Consider the following 18,166-nt stretch of genomic DNA (forward strand, 5'->3'; position numbering starts at 1 on the left):
TGAATTTCAAATCTCTTACCCTCCCATGGAAACACCAGCAGCCGTCATTGGAGCATCAGGGTACATTGTGTGCACATGCTGAATGACGGTCTCCAAATCCTCAGTGTTGGCAGCACAATATGTCCTTGGTGTCTGCAAGGAGTAAACAAAGGAATATGAGATGGTGTAATGAACCTTGTACAATCACCATTTAAAATTACATTGCATGTGTTTTATAGAACAGCCCACCTGTACCTGTTATAAAGTAAAACTCAAACTTATTTTTTTTTGTATAGGATGACATTACCTGGCTATGTTTTATTTATGCGCATAAAGCCATTTCAGTAGGTGAAAGCCATTTACTAGGTGGCTTACATACAGCACAACCAGGAATGGACACTGACGCTCCTTCTATTCTCATCACTTCTCCATTCCCTTTCATTATACATTAGGCATACTGTATGCCTGGTGGGAAACAGCTGGGGTTATGTCTACAGCTGTTGTAAAGGACTGTCATACTGATAAAGACGGAGAAAGGACATTTTTAGCACACAGGAAGGGGTCTTATCCAAAAAAAAGCCACAGAAACCATTGAGGAATGTGAAACAGGATGTGCAACTGTATTCTGTAATTTGTATGTACACAGAGTGATGTCTAACCTGATCATCTCAATCAGTCTGCCTAAGCAAAAGTTCACACTAACTCCAAGCCTCGGTTCACACTATTGCAAATTGGATGTGGGTTTCGTGAGCGCCATTTTCCTGAGAGCATTCCACCAACAAAAGCAGGCAGAATACACCAAAAAAGATGTTGGGTATGCAGCAGAGGGGGTTAGAAGAGACATCAGTTTTTATTGTCCCCAATGTCCCTCCCAACCTGGCCTATGCATCGGACACTGCTTACGGCGTTATCACGCGTCCCTAAAATATTATTCCACATTTCTAACAGCCTGACATTTTCCCATTTCTAATATCTGCTGATCATTTGCCTGCTTAACTGACCCTGCCTCTGCCTGCCGTCTGGATGGTTTACCAACCATGGGCCAGATTCTCGTAGATCCGCGTATCTACGAGCGTATGCCATTAACACTACGCCGCCGCAACTTACTGGAGCAAGTGCCGTATTCTCCAAGCACTTGCTCCGTAATTTGCGGCAGGGTAGTCTAAATGGCCTGGCGTATCCCCGCGTAAATCAAAGGGGGCGGCTTGTATTTAAATTAAGCGCGCCCCCGTGCCGAACGAACTGCGCATGCGCCAGCCTTAAACATAGGCCACTGCGCATGCTCCGTAGTACGCCGCAAATACATTGGTTGCGACGTGAACGTAATTAACGCACAGCCCTATTCGCGACGAGTTACGTAAAACAACGGAAAAACCCGACGCTGTCCCGAAGGCCATACTTACATGGCATATGGCGGACCGACGTAAGGTTACCCCTCATAGCAGGGGTAACCTTGCGCTTACGGAAACGACGTAAACAACGACGAGGCGGCGTAAAATCGTTCGGAAATCAGCGTATTAGGCTCATTTGCATAGTAAAATGAGAAATCAACGTAAACGTCACCTAGCGGCCAGCGTAGAATTACATCTAAGATCCGACGGTGTAAGTGACTTACACCTGTCGGATCTACGCCGTATCTATGCGTAAATGATTCTAGGAATCAGACGCATAGATACCCGGGGCCAAAAACAGAGATACGACGGTGTATCAGTAGATACGCCGTCGTATCTCTTTTGAGAATCTGGCCCCATGTTTCTACCTGCACCGACCTTGGCCTGTTAAGTGACCATGTTTTTTTGCCTGTCGCTTGGACTGGTCTTTTGCTCTGCTACTGTAGTAGTGGGATTCCAAATAACACAGAGGTCTCACAAACACTATATTACCAAAAGTATTGGGACACCTGCCTTGACACACACATGGGGCCATATTCTCAGTGAAGTTACGATGGAGTAAGTCAGGATACTCCATCGTAACTCCCTTTTTTGGCCAGTGTATCTATGCTCCTGATTCTCAGAATAATTTTTGCATAGATACACTTAAGATCCGCCATCTGTAAGTCACTTACACTGGCGGATCTTAAATACAATGACGCCGGCCGCCGCTAGATGGCATTTACGTGAAGGAGTCATTTGCGTATGCAAATGATCCTTCTACGCCGATTCCCGAACGAGTTCGCGTCGCGTAACCGTCGCTAACGTCGTTTGCGTAAGCGGAAACTTACTCCTGCTATATGAGGGGTAAGTTTCCGCAAGTCTCGCGTAGGCCATGTTACGGATGGCGTCGGGTCCCCGTCGTGTTTTTTCGTCGGGTACGTCGTTTACGTAAGTCGTTCTTGAATACGACTTTACGTCAATGACGCACACGTCGGCGTCATTGACGTTTTCCGCCTAGAACTGGAGCATGCGCACTGGGCTTTTTGCAGCCCGGCGCATGCCCAGTTCTTTCGCATCGGGGGCGCGCTTCATTTGAATAGAAGACGCCCCCTTGGAGATCCGCCAGGCTACGCCGGGACACTTACACTCCGCTGTCCCAACTTATGGAGCAAGTGTTTGGGGAATACAACACCTGCTCCAGCGGAGTGTAAGTGCCCTAAGCGCAGCAGGCGGATATTTATAGAGAATATGGCCCATGAACTTTAATGGCATCCCAGTCTTAGTCCGTAGGGTTCAATATTGAGTTGGCCCCCCTTTGCAGCTATAACAGCTTCAACTCTTCTGGGAAGGCTGTCCACAAGGTTTAGGAGTGTGTCTGTGGGAATGTTTGACCATTCTTCCAGAAGCACATTTGTGAGGTCAGGCTCTGATGTTGGACATTAAGGCCTGTCTCGCAGACTCCGCCAGTCAAGTTCCTCCACTCCAAACTCACTCATCCATGTCTTTATGTACCTTGCTTTGTGACTGCACACCAGTGCACAAACAAGGTCCGTAAAGACATGGATGAGTGAGTTTTGGGTGAAACTTGACTGGCCTGCACAGAGTCCCGACCTCAACCCGATAGAACACCTTTGGGATGAATTAGAGGAGCGACTGCGAGCCAGGCCTTCTCGTCCACATCAGTGCCTGACCTCACAAATGAATTTCTGGAAGAATGGTCAAACCCCCCAAACCCCCATAGACACAATCCTAAACCTTGTGGACAGCCTTCTCAGAAGAGTTAAAGCTGTTATAGCTGCAAAGTGTGGGCCAACTCAATATTGAATCCTACAGACTATTTCTGGGATGCCATTAAAGTTTGTGGGCCAGATTCTCAAAAGAGATACGACGGTGTATCTCAAGATACACGTCGTATCTCTGTTTTTGGCCCCGGTTATCTATGCGTCTGATTCCTAGAATCATTTACGCATAGATACGGCGTAGATCCGACAGGTGTAAGTCACTTACACCGTCGGATCTTAGATGTAATTCTACGCTGGCCGCTAGGTGGCGTTTACGTTGATTTCTCATTTGACTATGCAAATGAGCCCGATACGGCGATTCCCGAACGATTTTGCGCCGCCTCGTCGTCATTTATGTCGTTTTCGTAAGCGTAAGGTTACCCCTGCTATATGAGGGGTAACCTTACGTCAGTCCGCCGTATGCCATGTTAAGTATGGCGTTGGGTCAGCGTCGTCTTTTTACGTCCTTTTACTAAGTCGTTCGCGAATAGGAGTTTACATCATAGACGCTCACGTCGGCTTCATTAACGTTTTCCGTCGGGAGCTGGAGCATGCGCATTGGGCTATTTTTACGGCAGGCGCATGCGCAGTTCGATCGGCGCGGGGGCGCGCTTAATTTAAATACAAGCCACCCCCTTTGAATTACGCGGCCATACGCCGGGCCATTTACACTACGCAGCCGCAAATTACGGAGCAAGTGCTTGGCGAATACGGCACTTGCTCCAGTAAGTTGTGGCGGCGTAGTGTAAATGGCTTACACTATGCCGCCGCGGATTCTATGTGAATCTGCCCCTGTGTGTGTAAAAGCAGACGCCCCAATACTTTTGGTAAATAAAGTGTATGTGAGGGGCTTCAGAATTGTGTTCAGAGTAGAATTGGTTTTCTGTTGGACTTATAATTCCCGGATCAGGGTCTGGAGACCAGAGGCTTCAAAGATTTGGGTGGAAAGAAGCCACTACCTTTGCCCATTCTTTCCTGACCGAGGTCTTAAACCTGATGTTCCTGCCTGCTGCCTGGAATTTTTATGGACCATGTTATATTGTCAGCACAGCCTGGACCAATACTTTGGCTGTGCTGACCAGATCTCTGCCTGCTGCCTGTACTGATCCAAGGCTTTTTATGGGCCATGTTCCCACCTGCTGCCTAGACAAATACTTTGGCTGTGCTGGCCATATCTTTGCCTAGTGCCTGTACTGACCCTGGACTATTTATGGACCATGTTTCTGTCTGCTGCCTGGATGTAAGCCTGCTGCCTGTACTGACATGTTTAAAAGACTCATTATGCCTCCTAGGAATTACAAAGGGGCGTTTGCTTTCCAAAATGGGGTCATTTTGTGGGTGTTTCCACTGTCTTGGTGCTCCAGGACCTTTAAAAATGTGATAGGTTGTCAGGAAGATGTATGTGTCATTTTTGTCTCTAGAACACCTAAAGGTACTACTTGGATGTTGGGCCTCTCTTTGTGGCCAGACTGTGGAAAAGTCTCACACATGTGGTATTGCCATACTCAGGAGGAGTACCAGAATGTATTTTGGGGTGTAATAATTGGTATGTACATGCTGTGTTAAAAAGATCTTATAAAATTGAAACGTTGCATAAAAAAAATCAATAAAAAAATGGCATGTTCAAAAGATTCATTATGCTTCACAGAAAATATGTTTGCTTTACGAAATGTGGTCATTTTATGGGTGTTCCAACTCTCCTGGTGCTCCAGGGCTTTCAAAAATGTGTTAGGTTGTCAGGAAGTTAGATGTGTAATTTATGCCCCTAGAACGTCTGAAGGTGCTACTTTGATCTTGGGCCTCTGTGTGGCTAGGCTGTGAAAAAGTATTACACATGTGGTATTCCCATACGCAAAAGTAACAGAATGTGTTTTGGGGTGTAATTGTAAGTATGCCTCTGTTGTGTGTTAGAAATAACTTGTTGATATGACAATTTTGTGAGGAAAAAAAAATAAATGTATCTTAAATTTTCCAAAGAATTGTGGAGAAAAAAAAACGAAAACTTCAAAAAACTCACCATGCCTCTTACTAAATACCTTGGACTGGCTACATTCCAAAAATGTAATTTGAGGGGTATTTGTACTTTCTTGGCATGTTAGCGCCTCAGGAAATGAGATAGGTCAGTACATCAGGATTAATAAATTTTCATTGATATTTACCTTAGCTTGTAGACTGTCACACAGACTACAAAATATACACTGATTTGGGTTACTTTTACCACAGAAATGTAGCAGTATAAATTTTGGCCTAAATATTTATGAAGAAAAAAAATGTTTTTTTTTTGTCAAAATGTTTTCTGGTAATTTTGTGCTTATATCACAAACATGCGCTGCAGACATGGAAGACAGTAATCAACATGGCGCTGGCTTCGGACGGAGAGGAACAAATTCTAAACTGCACCAAACACAAGTAAGAGACTTCCCAAGTGGTCACCAACTGGGCAGAATGTATTAGAGACCTTGAACATAATGACTGCATTGCTAAGGAGCACTGGAGGGGGCAGAGTTTACTACTGCTTCAAGTAGGGGATGTGTATTGATTATTTTTGGAGAAGAAGAATATGACTTGTCACTTCAATTGTCTTTATATTGCAGCTTAGATGTGATGGCTGCATTCATTTCCTTTTTTAGACTTCCCTTGGTCGGTTTTCATGTGCTGATCCAGACAGCAAATCTGATTTTCAAAAGAACAACCTCTCGAGAGGAATGTATCAGGTATTACAGAGATGAGACAAACCATTTAACACTAGCAGGGGTGCTTACAATGATCAGCCTTTATTTATGCAAAACTCCCCCCCCCCCAAAAAAGCGGTTTGCTGTAACTTTTTTTAAAGTATTGGCTGGAATTTGGCTTCAGTTTGTTAGTGCATCTAAATTTGCTACCGGTAGTACATCTAACACTCCCTTTACCCCAACATGACAATTCTGCTGTCCAAAGTCTCTGTTGCTATTTAGGGAGGTGTGTTACTGGCCAGATCACCAGAGGAAAAGAGGTAAAAAGCCTAAAAAAGAAAAACAAATGCAGCCACCTCATCTAATGGTTGGTAAGCAGCAATGTATTTTTGGTTTTCGGTTTTTACCACTTAAGTTCCACCCTGTCCCCTGACGGCTCTGCTGATCGCTCAGTTCTCCATGCTCCATGAGCTGAGTGCTGGTGACTGTCAGTCATAGCTGTCTGCTCTGCACCCCACCCCTCGCGTTTATTGGAGTGCAAGGCTGTCTAGAGGGTGGGAGCGGCTAGCCCAGGCTCTCAGGGGCTCGCTGAGAGGCTGAGCCAGGTGCTGGTCCAGGCTCCTGGGTGCATTCCATCCTGGACCGGCTCTGTGATGTCAGCTGACAGCGGGCTTCAGCTCGCCGTTTGTTGAAATGGATCACAAGAGAGCAGAATGGACAGCCACGAGCTTTGGCTGTACTCCTCCTTTAATCATGCTTGGGCTGCAGAGCATTCTTGTTGACCCAGCAGTGAATAGTAGTTTAATTGGGCTGAAGACCTCTGCTGCTTGGAGAAATTATGTTGCCACCTGGGTCTCAAGAGTGTTCTTCAAAGCATTTGATCTTTGGATATTAAAAACAGCAAAAAATAGACCCAGCAGACTTTTAAGACACCGACACACAAATATGTCAATTTTTTTTTTTTATTATTGTACAAATGTAAAATTAATAACATTAAAGCACATTCACATAGGACACCAAATGACTAGAACTCATCCAGAGGGTATGTCACACTCCCAGGATACAATACCATATACTTATATATATCCAATCTATTAAATACTAGAAGACAATATGTATAGCATATCAACTGGTTATTTATACATAAACATTAGCATAACATACAGTATATCAGGACCAATTCATGCAACACATACGAGGTGTGACAATTTAAATCCCAGAATGCCTGTGGCATAACACTATGGTCAAACAGCCATTCGCAATCGAACGTGTTCCGACATGTTCTAACTTACACTCGCCTGGGTCGCAGATCAGCTGACTTAGTCTTTATGAAGTAGTAGAAGAAATAACAAGTGCATGTTGTGCTGTTGGTGGAAAATGAGTGACCTGGAACAGCAGATTAACATCTGCTATTGTATGAAAATTGGCAAAAGTGAGGGGGAAACTTGCTTTGTTACAGCGGGCATATGGTAAACATTCCATGAAGAACTGAGTGTTTTTGAATGGCATATGTGGTTTAAGGTGGGTGGATGGGAAAGATGTCCACAATGAAGCAAGAAATGGGCAGCCAAAAACGCAAAGGACGGATGGAAACCCTCGTATCCTTTAAGAAGAAAAGACTGGAACTCTGGCCTCATAAGTGTATTCTCCACCAAGACAATGCTCCTGCACAAACTTTTTGCACAAACAGTCCATTCCAGGAATACAATTGTCACACCTCATAACCATGCATTAATTCCCACTTCAGGGTTGTGTACATTGATTTTTGTGAACATGCTGAAACATTACAGATCACTGTCATCAAAAAGGCGATGATCTCCAGCTCCCATTTCTGAAGGGCTAGAAACTCCAAATCTTCCTGTGCCCAAAGCACTTCTGAGATGTTCAGCCTCTGGTCTCTGTACTCCATGGTTTCCTCCAAATGACACTCCAGAATGCTCCCAAAGTCAGGGTCCTTGGACAGCGTCCAGTACAACAGCCCCAGGCCACCATAGCCAAAGCCTTCCCCCGGCCTGTCATCTGCTGTCTACGGGCACACTTGGGCTACATACCAGCAGAGGGGGCTCTGTATCTCTTGTCCAACCGCATCTCTGCCTGTACCAGCCTGCTTAACTCAGCGGTCTACTCCTTGTGAGGTTGTTTCCCCAATAACAGCATTTGCACTTCGTACTGTGACCAGTATTTTTCCTGGATGGAGGGGAGAATTTTTCCCTGGTGGCGCTGCTCCTAGGCTAGCACTTCCTTCCAGAGTTGCTGACGGACAGAGTCATGCCATCCCAGCAGGACCTGCACTGACACTGGTCCCCTGTGGTGCATCCGCATGTCTCGCAGCCTCCTTCCGAATTCCTCTTCCATGGCGGCTGGTGTCATTCTGTACCTTTCCTCTTCTGCTATCCGGACCTGGAATCCCGGTGATGGTTTGAATGTCAAATGTGACAGAACTGCTTGGGCACCCAGCTTGGGTGCTTCTTTCCGCTAAACAGTGCCTTCTTCCCTCTAGACCGTTCCAGCAGACCAAGAGCTAATACCAGCCCTTTTTACCCCACAGCATCGTACACAGACAAGATGTTGAGATAGAACCAAAGCAATGACAATAAAACCAAATATTTACCCAAAACATAACAATGGCTTAGATAACGAGATAGAGCTGACACAAGGATAATCCCATCATAGATACCTCTAGGAGTTAGCCAACAGACAGAAACAATAGGTTACCCAATTAGCTCAATTAACATTGAGAATGCACACAATGAGAGAAAGACGCTTAACACAGAACACCTTAAACAGAGATCCCAGAATCAGGTTGCTTTGAGCTGATATTAACATCTCCTCTGAGTCTCATGCCACGTACACACAATAATTTTTCGGGTTTTAAAAAACAATGTTTCTCAGGCTCTAGAAAAAGTTTTTTCAACTTCATCATTAAAACAAGGTTGCCCACACACGATCGTGAAAAAAAAATGCTCTAGCAAAGCGCAGTGACGTACAACACGTACGACGGCACTATAAAGGGGAAGTTCCATTCGGATGACGCCACCCATTGGGCTGCTTTAGCTGATTTCGTGTTAGTAAAAGACGATTCACGCTTTTCTGTCTGTTACAGCGTGATGAATGTGCTTACTCCATTACGAACAGTAGTTTTACCAGAACGAGCGCACCCGTCTCATAACTTGCTTCTGCGCATGTGCAGGTTTTTCACGTTGTTAAAGCCCACACACGATCATTTTTTACAACCCGAAAAACTACATAATTTAAAACGTCGTGAAAAAATAGAGCATGATGATTTTTTTTTGGTCGTTTTTCAGAACCCGAAAAATGCTCTGAAGCCCACACACGATCGTTTTAAATGACATTTGTAAAAAACATAGGCCCGGATTCAGAAAGCCAGGCGTAACTTTGTGCGGGCGTAGCATATCTCAGATACGCTACGCCGCCGTAACTTAGTGAGGCAGGTTCTGTATTCAGAAAGAATCTGCACCCTAAGTTACGACGGTGTAGCGTATGTGGTCCGGCGTAAGCCCGCGTTATACAAATTATACAGGCAGTGGGCGTGTTGTATGCTAATGTATGGTGACCCCACGTAAATGAAGTTTTTTACTAACGGCGCTTGCGCCGTCCGTGGACGTATCCCAGTGCGCATGCTCCAAATTATGCTGCAAAGCCTCATTGGTTTCGACGTGAACGTAACTTACGCCAAGCCCCATTCACAGACGACTTACGCAAATGACGCAAAACTCTACGCTGGCCCGACGTCCATACCTAACATTGGCTACGCCTCATATAGCAGGGGTAACTTTACGCCGGAAAAAGCCCTACGTAAACGACGTAAAAAAATGCGCCGGGCGCACGTACATTTCTGAATTGGCGTATCTACCTAATTTACATATTCTATGCGTAAATCTACAGAAGCGCCACCTAGCGGCCAGCGTAAATATGCAACTAAGTGAAGTAGTACTTTCTGGTTTGGGCCTAGAGACCCCAAATATGTATATAGGTCCTCCAGATCCCAGAGTCTGTGTTTTGGAGAAACATGGACTTGAACCGGAAGCAAGACCACTCCAAGGGTCCCCCCAAGCACACACCTCCTAAAGAGTAGGGTTCCCTTATAAGCAAGGGCTCATAGTCAGTAGGCAAGAGGCTAGCTTGCAGTCCCCACCAAAAGCTTCTGTCCTGGTTAGCTCTGTCACAATACACATATTATTTTGTGGCTATATATATCATTATATATCTAAACGCACTATTTAAAGTTATACTTATTGTGGGAAATATAGGGTTGACTATTTATTTATGCACATATTTGTATATAAGTGCAGCACAATTTATTTATTGAATACAATCAATACATGCCAATTATTTAGTACTGTTACCAGAATATATTTTCCACGGTTTTCATTGAAGAATTAACATCACTTTATTAAATAAGGCAGGAAAGTCTATAAAAAGGTGAACATTTAGACCTTAATCCATATTTTTGTATATTTTAACACCATACAGATATTATCTGCACTTTACTGACTGTTACTGTGCAAGTCATTTGGAGAGGAAGAAGGAAGTCTAAATTTAATAAGGAATTAACACCTCAGATCACTAAACAGAGGGCCCACGCTTAACATACCGAGATATTTAAAGCTGATTATACCGTATCTGCACATACTGTGGATTTATTTAATTAATGGCCTGGAGCTCTGTTAATGATTTTGTACCACTTGTTACAAAAGCGCATTGTTGTTATCGCTAAAGCAACAGAGAACAAATTGTTCCCACTAAATGCTCTGAAGGGATCTAAAACATACTGGACAGTTTTAGGAGTTTCTCCAGTAATCTAACGTGGTATTCATTTTTTTTGGTATGTTACAACTAGGTAAGGCGTTATTAAACCAAAAATTTAGTGTTTTGCAGCTTACCAATCATTAGATGTAGTGGCTGCATCAGTTTTCTTTTCTTTGGCTTTTTCCCCCTCTGTTTTCACCTGGTGGTCTGGCCAGTAACACACCTCCTGCATTAGTGAGACAAAATTCTGGATGAATGAGCACGGGAGGCACAGCAGATAGCAGCATTGAGGAGGGGTGTTAAGTGTATTAGCAGGTTTAAATACACTAACAAATTGAAGCCAGACTCCAACTCACACTTCAAAATCAGTTACAGCAAACTGTTTTTGTTTTTTTTCCCATTTTGAGATATGGGTTTACAGGAATCAATAAAAGTTGTTCCAAATTATACACCCCTGCCAGTGTTAAATTCCATGTCTCATCAATTTAAACTGATACATACCACTGCAGAGCTTATTCTTTTGAGAAAAACAGTCTTACTGGCTGGACCACCAGATGAAAATTGAAGAAATGAAGCCTAAAAAAGAAAACAGATGCAGCCATCACATCTAAGAATTGGTAAGCTGCAATATAATCAATGTTTGCTCTTGGGTTTAAAAACACTTAAAAGTGATTCTAAAGCCTTTTTTTTTTAATCTTAATGCATTCTCTGCATTAAGGTAAAAAATAATGAATAGTGGGTGTGGCACTGCTTTGTGAAATGTTCGCAAATAAAATAAAATACGTGTAAATAACCTCAGTGGGTTCCTACTGTATATGACAGGGGTATTGAATTACAGATCACTGAGATCCAGTAAGTAAAATTTTCTTCTAGCATAGGCGGTACCTGTCGCACATTTTCGCGTGTGCCAAATTGCATGTTGGCGGCTGGGTGCGGCGCGATTTTGAAAAGAAAAGGTCAACAACTTCTTTCTCTGTATTTCTTGTGGTTAGTGCAGCCTATTTAAAATGGGCTGATCTACCCATGACATGTGCACATAATGCACAGATCTTAACCCATTCTTACATCAACGTCCTCAGTACCCACTTCACATCACGATCCCCTCTTGATGAGTGTCCTCAGCTCCCCCTTTACATCACCCCCCCCCCTCAACCCCTTTCACAGTAGTGTTCTTACACTTCCTTGACATCAACCCCCATTAACAGTACTAAACTCTGCACTTATTTACATCATCCCCCTAAATACTGTCCTCAGCCCCACATTACTGTTCTCAGTCCCCCCCACATTACAGCTCTTAGTTCCCCAAACTTTAATGGCCTCAGTCCCCCTCCCCCAACATTACAGTCTTCAGCACCCCCCCCCCCCCACATTCCAGTCTGCAGCTTGCCCCACATTCCAGTCCGCAGTCCCCATAACATCACAGTCCACAGCTCCCCCCACATTCCAGTCCGCAGCACCCCCCACATTCCAGTCCGCAGTCCCCATAACATCACAGTCCTCAGCTTTCCCCACCTTTCATCCTCAGCCTCTTCACTTTAATGTCCTCAGTCCCCATAACATCAGTCCTCAGCCCCCCCCATAACATCAGTCCTCAGCCCCCTCACTCTAATGTCATCAGCTTCCCCTACATTTCAGTCCTCAGCCCCCCCCCCGCATTCCATCCTTAGCCCCCCACTTTAATGTCCTCAGTCCCCATAACACTATTAGAGGTACACAGTAGAGTTTTTAAAAACTGTCATTTTCGGTTTTTCGGCTAAGTACATCCTGCATTTTCGGTACCAAAATTTCCATTCAGTGCACCTCTACTGTAAAAAAAAACCTTCTGGATGCAGCTCTCACCTCAGACTCCCCTACTGGAGCCTGGTCCAGATCCAGCGATGTGCATGAGAGCAGCATCTCTCCCAGGTCTCTTTCTCATCATTGGCTCACGCAGCAATGGGTGCCATTGGCTCCTAAAGCTGTCAATCACAGCCTTCACAAGGCGAAGGCAAGCTGTTTGTGTGAATGGACACACAAATTGCAACACAGGAGCGGGCTTACTCAAGTGCCCCGATAGCAAGAGGCTTGCCATTATGTCCATTTGGCAGGAGGCAGGAGCCAGGACCGCTGGCTGGTGACCCAAAAAGAGCATTGCGGCTTCCCCATGAAAAACCATTGCACAGAGCAGGTCACGTTCATCCAGCTCAGCCACTTCAGAGTTTGGTGCTGCAAGGCGGTGGAACGCACGCTATAGTTGCCCACGTGAGCGAGACCCAGTGCGGCAGGTGCTCCACATCATACCAGGCTGCAATAACGCTCGATTCCTCAGTGCCGAGGCCTCGGCACGTGTTCAAGTAAGCAGCCACTTGTCCTGTGTTTTTATATTGTTCATAATAAATTGCGGAACTTCACAATGGCCCGTTTTTCTTTGTTTTATCTATGGTAAATCATCTGTTAGAATTCATCTTTGGCCAGTCTCATCCAGGTACCAGTACAGACCTCAGGCCATTAAACTGTACCAAAGCTCCACCTGACCTTTTCTTAAAACAAAGGGTCATGGTGGTCTGGTAAGTAGGCACTTACCTCCACTTCCCACCTGGTGTTGCCAGTATTGATATTGTCTCAGAGGTGATGGTGTCAACTTTCAAGAAACCTATCTAATGCATGGACTTTTAATAGCTTAACACTGAGCTACTATTACTGCTATTTCTGGATTCATTTTGCACTTTTTTGTCTATTAGAGTGATAGCACACATGTACATGCACTTTAGAGTAATACCGTATTGATTTTTATACAGTTCATATATTGCTATTTAATGTTCCTTTGATTATTTACACTATAGCACTTTATAACAGCACCCCTTACTATTATACACCCCCCACATAACATGTTCTTTATTTAGAAAAATAAATAAAAATCTTGCACATTAGATGATTCCATTAGGGGACGTTTGGGATGTCTATGAGTGCTTTACAGCCCCAGTACACACAGTCTTACTGTACGTTAATTCTCAGGGTAGTGGTAAATCGGCCAGGTTGTCTCTCCCCGGTTGTGTACAGTGACAATAAATGATATCCTTACTTTTCAAAACAAATTCATACACCTCCACTACTTAATAGACCTGTAATCTATTTTCATAAAATAGTTTCTTCTAACATCCTCTGTGAGCTACTAAACTTCTCTTTTTAACCCTCAATTCCATATACTAGAAAGGAGCAGTGCATATTAGTTGTAGTCGTGTACTGCTCTATGCACACTACACGTCCCTTAGTACATAGTTCATCTTGGGAGTGAGAAATAGAGGGTGGCTACTTTCTTACTTACTTGCCCTCTAACAGATCAGATCACAGCAAAAAACGAAAAGGACGCAAGCATTTTTAACAACCAATGTTATAGTTGGCTATAAGTAACATATGAAGAACAGAAGATAACTTGACTGTCAAAAGACCTTCACTCTGACCAAACACAGCACACCACCCTTTGAGATACATACAGTACAGACCAAAAGTTTGGACACACCTTCTCATTCAAAGAGTTTTCTTTATTTTCAGGACTATGAAAATTGTAGATTCACACTGAGGGCATCAAAACTATGAATTAACACATGTGGAATTATACATAACAAAAAAGTGTGAAACGACTGAAAATATATTTCATATTCTAGGTTCTTCAAAGTGGCCACCTTTTGCAGCAGACACATCTCTAGAACTGTTAAGAGGAGACTGTGTGAATCAGGCCTTCATGGTAGAATATCTGCTAGGAAACCACTGCTAAAGAAAGGCAACAAGCAGAAGAGACTTGTTTGGGCTAAAGAACACAAGGAATGGACATTAGACCAGTGGAAATCTGTGCTTTGGTCTGATGAGTCCAAGCTTGAGATCTTTGGTTCCAACCCCCGTGTCATTGTGCGACGCAGAAAAGGTGAACAGATGGACTCTACATGCCTGGTGTGAACGGATGGACTCTACATGCCTGGTTCCCACCGTGAAGCATGGAGGAGGTGGTGTGATGGTGTGGGGGTGCTTTGCTGGTGACACTGTTGGGGATTTAATCAAAATTGAAGGCATACTGAACCAGCATGGCTACCACAGCATCTTGCAGTGGCATGCTATTCCATCCAGTTTGCGTTTAGTTGGACCATCATTTATTTTCAACAGGACAATGACCCCAAACACACCTCCAGGCTGTGTAAGGGCTATTTGACCAAGAAGGAGAGTGATGGGGTGCTGCGCCAGGTGACTACCTCTTGAAGCTCATCAAGAGAATGCCAAGAGTGTGCCAAGCAGTAATCAAAGCAAAAGGTGGCTACTTTGAAGAACCTAGAATATGAAATATATTTTCAGTTGTTTCACACTTTTTTGTTATGTATAATTCCACATGTGTTAATTCATAGTTTTGATGCCTTCAGTGTGAATCTACAATTTTCATAGTCCTGAAAATAAAGAAAACTCTTTGAATGAGAAGGTGTGTCCAAACTTTTGGTCTGTACTGTACATGTATAGGTTCTGACCAATGACACTGGCTACCATGATTTACACCATGGCTTCTACAACAGGGTCTAAGGTTTGTGTGTTTTTTTAGGATGTACACAAGGCAGGTATAGTCTTGATAACTATAAACATCGGTTTCCATGTACTGCATTTCAAAGTTATGCTCCCGTCTAAAACATATTTGTTATATACTGTATGTACAAAAATCCTTCTTGAACTCTAGTGCATTAAATAATCTTACTTTTTCACTTTTATAGAACACCTACAGTAGATTTACAACACTGCTGTCTCAGGAAATATATACAGTGTATGCATGTAAAAACATTTCACATATTTTCAAGCTGTGTGAGGGGATCACTCCTAACAAAGTATTTGTTGCCAGCTTCTTTCAAAATCCTGCTCAATGAAAAAGAATCCAGGCTTGGTACTGTCTGAATACTAATAAAAACTCTGAATGGGCTACAGTGCGCAGACAATAAAGGGTCTACACATTAGTCAACCAATTAACGTATCTGGACTACTAACAAATCTAAGCAGAGGTCTCCAAGGTCCAATGTGTTACATATACCAGTGTAAAACATGAGGGATCGCATAACGTTAGACCAGCAGAATAACGGAATAAATATTTTGGGTTGCTTTCTCGTTTCCGTCACAGCAAAATTAACATAAATTATTAGATAACAGGAAAATCCTGTGTAATGAATAGCGTAATCACATTTCACATTCAGATGAAGACATTAACACTGCAGTGGATAAAAGTCCAGGTACATGGGTGACCCAAATGCATATTTCTGAGTCTAAGACCCCATTCACACCTGTGCAATGGATGTTTTTTTCACACTTTTTTGGGCATGTATCTCACACAACAGCATAGGGCAGTATATTCACTTGAATGGGCTGCCCTATGTGCAACAAATGTGCCAAAGTAGCTCCTGCACCTTTTTTTGGCAATGAGCCTTATACGTTTTGGCGCACGACTGCTAACCATGTTTTAAATGCTGTTAAAATATAATAGCACTGCAAGCGCGATGTGTGCTTATGCGTTCTTTTTCCACACGTTTCCGGGAACTGCAAAGGTGTTAATGCAGCCTAAATATGCCCAAAAACATTTGATGATATGGCTGGTTGGGGTGCAATCCAGAAGCTATAGGGCAACATACAGCCTCAAACAACAAATTCTGTGGAAGCAAAATGGTAGGACGGGCTAATAAAAAAAAAACTTGCTTGATCACTGTTCCCCCTGGTACTGGGATTTAGGACTGCTTTAACCAAAATAAAAATGGGGCCATAGCCTACCAGGATAGAGAAAGTTCACTACTTTATGGGTCCTTTCACACAAGGTGGACTGCGCTTGCAATCCACTTGCTCAGCAGGGGATCTGTCTGATGATCTCTGTTGAGCAGACAGATGACCGGTCTGTGTCCATTCCGCTTAGGCAGAGTGGACAGAGACACAGCCTGCTCTTCTTTAAGGGCGGTCGGATGTAAACGGACGACCTGTCCATTTACATCTGACTGCCATCCAAGCCAATCCACTGGACGGAAGGGGAACAGATCCCCATCCATTTGTTTTTAGTAGATTGGATTGGATGGAGGCATGTGTAAATGGGCACATGTCCGTTTACGACTGCCGCTCTACAGAGGAGAATGGAGGTTCCAATTGGGTCCGCCTGATAAATGGACAGGCAGACCTCATCGGAACGTTCCTGAGAAAGGGGCCTAAAGCCTCGTACACACGACCGGTTTTCTCTGCAAAAACCAGCAAGAAAACTGCTTCTTGCAGAGATTACCGTTCGTGTGTACGAGGCATTTAGGTTTCTCGTCAGGAAATCTGGCCAGAATCTCGACGAGAAAAAAAAGAGAACCTGCTCTCTTTTTTTTCGTCAAGATTCTTGTTGGCCTGTTTAACGACGAGAAACCAGAGAGTGTGTATACTTACCTGTCGCCGTGGAAACCCGCGCATGCTCGAAATGACTTTGACGTATGCGCGGTAGCTTCCACGGGATAGGTAGGGTGAAGCAAGATGGCGGCGACGGCATCGAATGGGACGTCGCCGCGTTCTTTCCTTTCAAGAGAACTGCAGTTCTTTTGAAACAAAAGTCTGTACACTCGGGCGGCAAGAGTTTCTTGCCAAGAATCTCATCAGGGAAAACAACGGGATTTTCCTGACGAGATTATCGGTCGTGTGTACGAGGCTTTAGGCCATCTGAAAAATTATGTACATGGGTTTGACTGTGTCTGACCTGCTTTTTCCCTCGATAAAATTGATTGTGAATGCAAAAGCAACTAGAAGCAGCAAAGGCAAACCAAAGCAACTCAGAAGCACCTAAAAGCATAATAAATTTGCTTTGCGTTTTTTAGATTTGATGCCTGCATACATAAAGCATAGCTCTTTACAGCATAAAATTGCTGAAGTGGTGGTTGAGCAGATCTGTAGACAATAGGGCAGAACTCATTCTATTCTGCTTGGATTAGACAGACTTTGATACCCTTCAATTAGTCAGAAAAGCGATCAAATTAACCAGAGAAAGTATAGTATAGAAAACATCTCCTCTATTATTTTTATTTTGCAATAACCATGCAGATAAAACACAGGTGAATAGCGTAAGGCTCCATGCACACTGGAAGCTAAAAAAAAAAAAAATGCTATAACAAAAACGCCAGTAGCTTTGCAGGGAGCCTTTTAATTTTTTTTTGCGTTTTTGCAATAGCGTTTTTCAGCTTTTTTTTGTTTGTTTTTTCAATAAATATATATATAAAAAAAAAAAACCCTGGCGAGCTGCGTTTGAGCTTTTATCTGCGTTTTTTCCCGCCGAAAAACAGCACTTTGAACGCAAATTTCTGGCATTCAGAAAAAAGCCCATAAACTCCACTGATCATTAACACTAAAAAACGTTCATGTGTGCATGGGCACATAGGCTAACAGAGTGCAGTTTATGGGCTTTAAAAAAAAAAAAAAAAAAGTTTATCAGCTTCAGTGTGCATGGAGCCTAAGTGAAACACATTTTCTGCTGCAGCAATTTATTCCATACCATGGAAAGGAAACACATTTTGCTGGTGGATATTGTAGCCACAAACGTTTCATATGCTTTTTTTCTTCTGACTTATGCTAATTGAAGAAA

At 43.5% G+C, this 18,166-nt stretch overlaps 1 protein-coding gene across 1 annotated transcript in view; it reads right to left on the reverse strand.

The window, feature by feature from the left end:
• ABHD3 (abhydrolase domain containing 3, phospholipase) overlaps positions 1-18,166 on the reverse strand; it is a 98,474-nt gene that overhangs the window by 33,970 nt on the left and 46,338 nt on the right. The window contains exon 5 of the mRNA XM_040354052.1: positions 20-132. Within this exon, the coding sequence (XP_040209986.1) occupies positions 20-132 (113 nt within the window). The remainder of the gene's footprint in view (positions 1-19; positions 133-18,166) is intronic.

The sequence above is a fragment of the Rana temporaria genome, chromosome 5 (genome assembly GCF_905171775.1).
Source record: "Rana temporaria chromosome 5, aRanTem1.1, whole genome shotgun sequence".
Taxonomy (NCBI): Eukaryota; Metazoa; Chordata; class Amphibia; order Anura; family Ranidae; genus Rana; species Rana temporaria.